This window comes from Coffea arabica, chromosome 8e, assembly GCF_036785885.1.
Source record: "Coffea arabica cultivar ET-39 chromosome 8e, Coffea Arabica ET-39 HiFi, whole genome shotgun sequence".
Taxonomy (NCBI): Eukaryota; Viridiplantae; Streptophyta; class Magnoliopsida; order Gentianales; family Rubiaceae; genus Coffea; species Coffea arabica.
In genome coordinates this window covers 53,057,474-53,067,514 of record NC_092324.1, presented here as the reverse complement: position 1 = coordinate 53,067,514, position 10,041 = coordinate 53,057,474, and the positions used below count along the sequence as shown (strand labels likewise).

Here is a 10,041-nt window from a genome sequence, read left to right as displayed (position 1 = left end):
CTTTTTGCATGGCTTCCTAGCGGAGGATACATGAAATATGGTCATTATTGCTGGTCTAATCCAGAACTATAATGGACTGCGCTCAAATTAGGACCAGAATTGTAATGGAGTGCTCAAATTGGGACCCTTTTAACTTGGCAAAATAGTGAAATTCTTGATGTAGAAAAACTTTCAAGCTTCAACAAATTTACGTAGATCGGTGTCTAATCAGTGCTAGGGGGTTTAATTGGGCCAAAGGAAATTCGAGGGAGTAGATCTCGCTTCTAAACCAAAGAAATGCACTACTGTTATAGTACATGTTTTAAATTTTAAGCAAGCATAGATGCCTGAACGCTCGACTAAGATGACCATGTGTCATTTTGTGTTCGGTACGGGCACCACCGTGACTGGGCCTGGATGGGGATGCTACTGCTCGTACACTACAATAAAGACAGTCTATTAGCCACATCTTTTGAAAGCAGCGGTCAACAGTCAACGGTCAACTGTGCTGCCCATATCCCATCATTTATGATAGTGCGGAGGACAAAATGTCTTCGTGTTACATAAATGTTACACTTGACACTCGACTCTGATTAATGGCCTTACAGATTTTGTCAATTCTTTTAAAAATTTCACATTAGGATTGTAGGATTACTGACCCGTTGGGGTGAGCACCGGTCGGGTACCCCGTTCCATTCATCATTTGACTGATCCGACCCGCACCTTATGGGTCAGTCATTTTCTGACCCTTATCCGTTCTGCATATCAGCGGGTACTCGATTATAGAGTACTCGCTGAGATAGGGTCGGGTCAGCGGATACTCGTCCAGTCCCATTTATCATTTAATTTTTTTTAAAAGATTATTTATACTAATTTAATTTTATATTTTACACATTCATCTAAGATTTAATAATTTTTTTTCTCAAAAAAGGTTTCCCACTAACAAACAAGCATGTGAAGAGAATATAAGATAAAGGCAAAAAATTAAAAGAATTCAAAATTAATAAAAGTTTGAAATAAGTAACACAATTTTTAATATATATGTTCTACATTAATTAAATTTTTTTCTATAAAATATAAGATCATGACTTCTACAAATGAATTTTGTAAATAAACTATAGTCTCTCATATTTGTAATGCAATTTGTTCAATAAAATTACTTATTTAGTTCTAAATTATTATTTTATAGTGTGTGTATAAAAATAAAAATAAAAAATATATATGCGGGGCGGATCGGGTACCCGCATGTTTTTTATTATGTGATCCTAACCCGCCCCGTATCTTAGCGGGTATCCGACTTTCTTTTGACCCGATCAAATAATAAAAATCGAATATCCTAATTTTCGAATCAGATCGGATCGAATATGACGGATTTTCGAATTAGCGGATAATTTTGCTCACCCTTACTGACCCGAACTATTCTCATATTGTGCTCAGCAAAATATGAACTAAATTTGACAGAAGAAATGAGCTAGTCTATATCTATAATACAAAATGAGTACTAAAATTGGGGAAAAAAATGAGTACTTGACGCAATTTTGAATTGGGAAAATGAATCTTCCCGGTACAATTTCCAAAATGTTGAACTTCTTGCATGCTTGGCAGAGGGATGGATAACGGCTGTTCTTTCCTTCGGCTACCTACTTTTACAGCCATATTTTATTTAATCAAAAGAGTTTTGACTTCTTTTGCATAACGAATTTGACTAGGATCATAATTACTCGTTAGCAAATACTGTAAATTTTTTATTCTTTTGTCAATTAAGCGAAATAAATGTATAGTTCAACCGCAATACCATAGAGAGCTCCTCCAACAAGTACAAGAAGAAAAAGCATGACCCCTTTCTTCAGTCAAATCATGGCTGTTCTTAATCTCCATTTCAAGACATGCTTATTACTACTAGTATTCATCGAATTCTGAGAAATCTTCTTGATCTAAACTTGAGCGAGTGTTTGTATTTGATTTTACAACTGTTTATGAGATGGGGAATTGAACTGATCATACCATGCATATTTTCTTTTTGGTTTGAAGTGAACTACTGCCAAAATTTCTTGCCATCATCAAATGTTTCAGCCTGTTTGTTTTTTTCTTTTCTTTTCAAACTTCTTTTGACTCAACTCTGAACTCTCTCTTCTCTCTCTCTCTCACGAGTGACTCACAAGAAGCGTCCTTCTCTCTCATTAGTCATACTCTGGTCTCTTGTCAATGAATGCTCCATCCCAAGTCCAAAAAGCAGCGCGAAGCAATCCCACAAAAAGTTCTCATTGAATTCATCAGAAGGAGAAGGCAGTACAGAGATTCAAATAAAGAGCAAGAAAAGGATACCCTGTCCCAAGAAATTTGATGTACCAGTAGTAGTATTCTGATATGGACAAGTTGGTAGTCCTTAGGTGCACCCAACTGTCCTCCAACAAGCCTCCACCCCTCAAAGACCTCAAGTCAGAGAAACACCGTCACTGATCACTAAATCGCCCCCTGAAACCCTTTCCATAAATTATTATTTTAAAAGTTAAACCATACAATTTTTGAATTTTCTTTTTTTTTTTAATTAGAAAGAAAGTTAAAAGTTAAACCCTTTCCATAAATTATTATTTTAAAAGTTAAACCATACAATTTTTGAATTTTCTTTTTTTTTTTAATTAGAAAGAAAGCTAGCCTTCTCTTACTTTAATTCAAAAGTTCAGAGTATTTTCTATTTCATTTCACTTTTGTCTTTACCCTCCCTCCCTCTTTCCCAAAACTCATGCTGCCCCTCTCTCTCTCTCTCTGTGTCTCTCTCTTTCTCTCATTTCCTCTCCCCCATTTCAAATCTAGGGTTTCTTTTTCTTTTTCCTTTAGTTCTTTATCTATCTGAGTACCCTCTCAAGAACTATCGATTTTGAGCTATCATTTGTGGGGGTCTGTGAAACCATGGGTTTTCAGCATTCTTCTTAATTTAGCTCTGGTTTCCGTGATCTTTAACTAAAGAATTTTGTTTAAGTTTCAATCTTTTTCAGTTTTGCTGCATCTTTTACTCTTTTTTGGTGAGTGTGAACTTGAAGATTTCTCTTTCCAAAATTGTCTGCTTTTTTCCCATGATTTCTCCAAAACCCATGTTAAACCCTTGTTCTGATTTTCCTCTAATTTATTAATTTTTTGAAGTTATGGTATATCTTTTCTCTGTTAAGATTTTGGTTTTGTAGTCAGATTTCTGTAGGGGGGGTCGGTTTTAGATTTGGGCTAGGTTTGTTCAAAGAGTGGATTTTTGTTTTGCAAGTGTGGATTTTATTGCAAAGTAGGTTAAAAAAGGAGTCCTTTTTGGGGTTAAATTTCGTTGAGTAAATGCATGGATGGAAGAGAAGGAATGGCTTCATATTACCTCAATAGAGGTGGTGGGGTTGGTGGGTCTAATTCAGGGTCTGGTGTAGGAGTTGGTGTTGTTGGGGGCGGTGGGGGTGGGGGCTCAATGACCCCAACAGGGGTGCCCGCACCTCCTGGTTATAAGACCCTTACAAACCCTAACATTTCAGTGCAGTCAAATGTAGGGGGTGGTGGTGCTCCTATGGGCTCCGCATTCCAAATAGAGAACCCTTCACCCAGTTATGCTCATGGCATTACTATGTCCATGGCTTCTACTGTTACACCTGTTGAAACTGTGAAGAAGAAGAGAGGGAGGCCTAGAAAGTATGGCCCTGATGGGGCTGGGGCTAATATGGCTTTAGGATTGTCTCCCCTCTCTTCTACGCCATCCCCGGGATCAATCACGCCTGGGGGCTCCAAAAAAAGTCGGGGGCGGCCGCCTGGTAGTGGATGGAAACAGCGATTGGCTCCACTTGGTAAGTTTTTGTTTTCTTGATTAATTCGTGTTGTATTTATATGCATTGTTTTATTTTAGCCTATATGAGACTTAAGACTATTATTAGTTGGTTAATTGAGTACTGTACTTCAAAATAGGATCTTCAGGTTGCTCTTGCTTTATTTCTGAAACTGCTTTTCTACTGGGGATTTTTGCGTGAGTCCTAGGTGGGAAGTTTAGTTTTTGTTCTCCGATTTTTAATCAAAGTATGAGTCTTTTATGGAGTTTTCCCTATTCAAATTCTTACAATGTCTTTGATAAATGCGTATATGTCTGCTTTGTAGTTTGACTTTAGTGAAACTAAAATTACATTGATGGAATATTCTGCTACTTAGTTCGGTAGTAGATGCAACTGAAATTGTAGTTTTCATGGTCAAAATTGAACTTAAGATCCTATAGATCAGCCTCTTGCATTGCTTTTCTAGTAATTGTATGTTCCGATTAAGAGACATTGATAAATTATTGTGATTTTATAGTATGGCACCCTTTTCTTGAGCTCATAGTTTTTGTTTTTATTTTTTATTTTTGGTGGCAGGTGATTGGATGAATAGTACTGCTGGACTAGCTTTCACACCGCATGTCATTCATGTTGGAGTTGGAGAGGTATTGAATATGCATTGGTTCGCTCCAATATGCATTATATGTTGCCTATCCTGATCTAGAGTGTTTCTAGATCAAAGTGATTAAAAGGAAGAGGATGGTGCCTGCATGAATATGAGCTAGTTATAGAGATCTATATATTTTGTTTTATTCCATTTTTTTGGGTGTGGAAATCTAATTGAGCTGAATGTTGTCTTGTATATCTATAAAATTCTTGTTTAAGCATGCAACTCTTACTGATAGAACATGCTTCACTACAATTGTTGTGATGCAATCTTGTTGTCAAAGCCACAAATCGTGGACCATTCATGCTAAGTGGATGGATTATTGGTGTTGATAAAAATTTCTTTAGTATATGTCTTTAATTTGAGTTGCATGCTTCAGTAACAACTGTGGGTAATGTGACTGCAGGATATTGCTGCAAAGATATTATCATTTGCACAACAGAGGCCAAGGGCTTTGTGCATTTTGTCAGCTAATGGTTCGGTATCTGCTGTAACACTCCGGCAGCCAACAACCTCTGGTGGCACTGTAACATATGAGGTCAAACTCAGGCTTTTTTAGTGCCTTATACTCAAATTTAGAAGCATTTTTGTACCTTATCTTTATAAGTTGTAAAAGTTTTTGCCCATGGGCTAGTGATCTTTGACAGAGATGTTCAACTTTCGAATTATACAGGCAATATACAACATACACATGAAGATTTTGGTGAAGTCTGCTGTGATGGTTTATGATTTATCATCATATTTGTTGGCATGCATTTGAATTTTTTGCCTTTCTTATTTTAAAAATGGTCTACATTGAAATGAACCCTTTTCGTAGTTTTAATAAAATATTTTATCATTTGCACTATAATATGTTTGCCATGCTATTAACATGGAATCTTGTTGTTCCCCATCCTAAGTTGTTTCATTCAAATACAGCAGTTTCTGTGGAAAGATTGACGTTTTGGGGGTGGACCATCTTTACTTCAGAAGGATTGTGGGAATTGAGTTCATTTAGATGCCAAGTATTTAACTTTTTTGATTCTACATGCTCAATCTGATCCCAGTTCGTCTAGCCTCAATGCTCTATCGCGGGGATAGAATCTTTATCTTATTTGTGTTTTCTTCTCGAGGTCTTTTGACCTTATTTTTCATCCAGTAGATGCTGTCAGCTGCATGATTAAATGGAGAAGAGTGAACCCTTTTTATGTTGAGCTGGCTTAATTTTATTTTTCATCTGTTAGATGCTGTCAGCTACATAAATAAATGGAGTAGAATGAATCCTTTTTCTGTTGCTGCTTCTTTTTTCAATGTATTTTACGTTAGATGTAGAACTACATGCCTTTTGTTTCAGACCCTGGGATAAAAACCAGTGATGGCTATTGAGATTCTTTCTAGAAGCACCTTCCAATGTTAATTTCGTAGTACTGTTACTCAATGGCAATAGCTACAAAAAAACAATGCACATTCATTCTGTCAAGTGTCCTCAAGCTTGAGCTTGTTTTGCAAAACAAATTTCATATGTATTGCCTTTTATCTGTTGACTATCTTCTTGTAGGGTCTGAAAGATTTTTTTCACATAATTTTGGTGGTGGAAAGGGGCTTACAATTCATTTGGTGTTTGTGGGGTGAGGGAAGTGGAAAGCAAGAAAGGTTTTTTTATGATTTATACCCTGATATAAGTTTGCATTTTTTAGAAGTCGAAAGGATTCGGGTCCTACAAAATGTCAGTCCTACCTTGAACATGGGCTTTTTGTGGTACTTATCTAGGTAGTAACCAAACAGCTTGCCCATGAGTTTTTTTTTTCTATGCCAAGCAGGTATAAAGAACTTGGTGGTCACTTGTGAATACAAGGATGTAGCTTTTTATTGTCTCAAGTTTTTGTTTGGTCAAACTTTTTGGCAATTCCAGAATAGTTAATTAGTAAATGTTGTTTTCTATTGGATAGCTTTTATATCTAAGCTGAATAGATTGTGTAAAGCTATTTGTGTGGAATATATCCTGTATGTGCACACTCTGGGTCCGTGTTTTTCTATCATGCTGCATCAAGTTGTATGCTCTCTACACAGAGTTAAGATGTCCTACATAAACAGTTGGCTTTAGAGGACTTGGTTACTAACAGTTGGCTTTAGTGGACTTGATTACTACCAGACACCGGATTTTATGCTTGATTTGTTTCAGATGTTGCGTAATGTTTTGTTGGTTGGTGTGTTGTTTTCTGTTACCCTTAATATGTGCCTTATTGTTTGCATTTTCCTTGTGTACAAATGCTTATTTACCCCCCAAAAGAAATCATGTTGTTCCATGGACTTGCTTAAAATTCTATGCATATCAAGTTGTGTAATTTTGTGCTTTGTCTTATGCGTAGAACTTTGTTTGGATGACGTAATTATAATGCTCCCTGCCTTGTTTTTTTGGGGACAATGTCAAGTTTTCTAGGTTATGGCCGTGCTAGCAGGTCTATAATTGTTTTTTAATGGTTAAAGTGTCAGTTGTCATATAATTTTATAAATCTTTGCTGTTGGCAACAGTGATGATTTTTCTTCTCTGAGAATATGTGTCTGTTGCAAACCAATGACATCTATTTTATTTAATTTTTCAGGGCCGTTTTGAGATATTATGCTTGTCCGGTTCCTATTTGCTTGCTGAAAGTGGTGGCCCTCGTAATAGGACTGGTGGTCTTAGCATATCTGTATGTAGTCCTGATGGGCATGTCATTGGCGGTGCAATAGGGGGTAGGCTTATAGCCTCAAGCCCAGCTCAGGTACTTTCTCGGCTTAGTACCTTCTTTTTGGCAGCTTCTGTTACCTAAATTTTATGTTGATGGGGATCTTGTTTGCAAGTCGAGTGGGTGGGTACTGTTATGAATCTGGAGGCATCAACGTGTGTTTCCTACCTTTTCTCCTCGTGTTTTGGCTGCCCCGTGGAGGTTGAGGAAGGATGATATCATGGGGGGAGATAAAGAGTGTTTTAATCACTTGGTGTTTGTTTTCGAGGTTATGAACATTGTCATTTAAGTTGGTTTTTGGATGTTGTATAGGTCGTGGTCTGCAGTTTTGTATATGGTGGTACCAAGGGAAAGAGCAAATCAGAAGCTAGTGATAAAGATGACAAGAGCATTGTACCTAAGTCTGAAGACAAGTCATCAGCACTGGGTAGTGGTGCTCCTGGTCAGGATCCTACAGGAAACTCTGGAGCAGGTGGTTGGCCTCCTGTTTCCCGGCCAGACTTGAGGAATCCCCAGACAGAGATTGACCTGACGCGCGGATGATACAATTGCTGCAATCAACACATGGCAATTTTTGTATATATGTGTTGTTGTAAATGAAACGGGGAGAGAGAGAGGGACTCATTTGACTTATGGTGCGACCACCAGTAGGCAATGATGGTTTGTGCTAACATAGCCTCTTGTAACAAAGCTTGCCCCCCTTCTTAGTGTTTTTTTAGTAGTGAATAGGTGGTCATGGTTGACGCTGGTAGAGCGCATATTATGGCTACTTGTAGCGGTGGTTAAATATGGTCTTCGGCATAAAACTTTGGGAGCTCTCTCAACAAATTGATTGGAGTACCAATTTGGGTCTACATTACTGTTGTAATTGGATTTCTTGAGATGCAGAACTCAAATCAAATTGCGGGTTAACTGAATTTTTTTGGGCTAAGAAGTATCCTCTCATGAGCTTTTTGGCTTCAGTTTTCTGTTTTCCATTTTTCGGCCTTGCATGCTGCATTGTTCTTGTTTTGAAGATGGGAAGAACGGAACAAATCAGTTCGAAGATATTTTTCTTTCAAATGGAACGTTGTACGGGACTAGGTGCTGCTGCCAATATTTTGATGGAAACACAGGTGATGCAGGTATTTTGCGAATTGACCAAATTACCCTTCCAATGCACGCTATATAAAATTTCACAAAAAAAAAAAAAACAAGATGGAAGTAAAGAAAAAAACAAAAAAAAAAATGCGGCTTTTTGGAGCTCCCTTCCTTCCAAACTATCGGTAAGACATATGCTGTTTAAAGTGGTCACACAGAGGGCAAAAGACAATCCTCCGTGTTTTGGCAACAGCAATGTAATTGAACTTCATTTTCATGTCGGCATGCTACATAGTGGGCAACTAAGTATCAGGGTTCATTGTGCTTTGATTTGATTGGTTCTAGCTTGGACCAACGGTTTTGGCCATTTTCAACAACGTGTAACTTTGGTTGCATACGGCGTAATTTTGTTTGCACAACGTGTAACTTTAGTACAAAATTTTGTGAGTTCCACACACGGTGTGAAAATCGATGCACAACTTGTGATCTGGATCACACAATTTGTTGAGGCCAAATCATGGCCATTAACAGCTCAGGAGCGGTCATCAGTTCTCGAGTACCTTGGAAATCTTGTCAACTGATGACCGCTCCTGCCTCGTTTCCATCAGTTCTCGAGTACCTTGGAAATCTTGTCAACGAATCTTCGAGAATCCAGACATGGTAGCTGCCAAATTAACATCTTAGTAGTGTGGACGCCCAAAGGGACAAGTGACAACACACTCTTTTAATTCCAAAGCATCTCATGTAAACGCCCAAGGACCCATAGAAAAGAGTTATAGAAAGAAAGGGTGCACAATGTTGTAAAGATTTATGGAAAAGCATCTTATTTCAGCTCCTATTTGTTGATCTTGTTGGAGGCATTCAGTACCTAGTGTGCTATATATACTACTCCACGACCTCTGCACTTATTTGCATCCCAAGACATCAGAACCTAATGAAAAAAGAGAGAACTGAAAAACATGAGAAAACAAGTCCAATTCAGTTCGATCTGCCTCTTGGTTTTGCTCTCAAGCATTGCTTTGGCTTGTACGATTTTGATGGTGGAAGCCAAACCATGCACGCCAAGCGGCAAAATCAGAGGAAAACAAGCACCAAGAGACCAGTGCGATCCTCATACTGATGATTGCTGTCAGGCAAACAGAGTTTACAAAACCTTCGAGTGTTCGCCTCCTGTTTCTAAACACACAAAGGCAATTCTGACTATAAATGATTTTCAGAAGGGTGGAGATGGTGGTGGACCTTCTGCGTGTGACAATAAGTTCCATTCCAACAACACACCAGTGGTGGCTCTATCCACAGGATGGTTCAATGGCTTGAAAAGGTGCCATAAGTACATTACCATCTTCGGTAATGGAAGAAGTGTCAGAGCCATGGTGGTTGATGAGTGTGACTCAACGAAGGGTTGCGACTCCGATCATGGTTTCCAGCCACCATGTCAAAACAACATTGTTGATGCCTCTGAAGCAGTTTGGAAAGCCTTGAAAGTCCCCAAGAAAGACTGGGGATCAATGGAAGTTTTCTGGGCTGATGATTAGATGCTGCAGTGACGAAACATTTTTTCTGTTTCTCCTTTCTGTTCTCTACTTGTCATCCTCTCTCTCTCTCTCTCTCTTGTGTTTTCTAAGGGGTAGGGGGTTGGGAGGGAGGTTCCAATGCTTGGACACAATAAAGCAGCTCATCCAGAATAACTGGATGGCAAGTTGACCTTCAACTTCTTGCAAGATTTCAATTTACTCCTCACAAAGTCATAATCATGACTTAACAATAAAACTTCACGAATTCATGCAACTATATAGTGCTTTTGAGTTGGTTTCAACTTAATAAAACTGTTATA

The 10,041-nt window shown here is 38.2% G+C and overlaps 2 protein-coding genes across 2 annotated transcripts; both read left to right on the top strand.

Moving 5' to 3' along the window:
- Positions 1-2,653: 2,653 nt before the first annotated feature.
- On the top strand, positions 2,654-8,044 carry LOC113704074 (AT-hook motif nuclear-localized protein 5). Its single transcript, XM_027225714.2, has 5 exons — positions 2,654-3,794; positions 4,350-4,417; positions 4,826-4,957; positions 7,002-7,163; positions 7,440-8,044. Exons 1-5 carry the CDS (start codon positions 3,305-3,307, stop codon positions 7,668-7,670), a joined length of 1,083 nt encoding a protein of 360 aa, XP_027081515.1. The 5' UTR covers positions 2,654-3,304; the 3' UTR covers positions 7,671-8,044.
- Positions 8,045-9,115: 1,071 nt separating this feature from the next.
- Positions 9,116-10,018, top strand: LOC113703606 (putative ripening-related protein 1). The gene has a single exon (XM_027225031.2). The coding sequence runs from the start codon at positions 9,167-9,169 to the stop codon at positions 9,740-9,742; it is 576 nt and encodes a 191-aa protein (XP_027080832.1). The 5' UTR covers positions 9,116-9,166; the 3' UTR covers positions 9,743-10,018.
- Positions 10,019-10,041: the final 23 nt, after the last annotated feature.

Bases quoted from the DNA above. Each gene is read 5' to 3' on its own strand.
- LOC113704074 (XM_027225714.2), top strand. From the start codon at position 3,305: ATGGATGGAAGAGAAGGAATGGCTTCATATTACCTCAATAGAGGTGGT. The intron at 3,795-4,349 runs GTAAGTTTTTGT...TTTTGGTGGCAG, and splicing joins ACAGCGATTGGCTCCACTTG to GTGATTGGATGAATAGTACT. The intron at 4,958-7,001 runs GTCAAACTCAGG...TTAATTTTTCAG, and splicing joins GTGGCACTGTAACATATGAG to GGCCGTTTTGAGATATTATG.
- LOC113703606 (XM_027225031.2), top strand. From the start codon at position 9,167: ATGAGAAAACAAGTCCAATTCAGTTCGATCTGCCTCTTGGTTTTGCTC.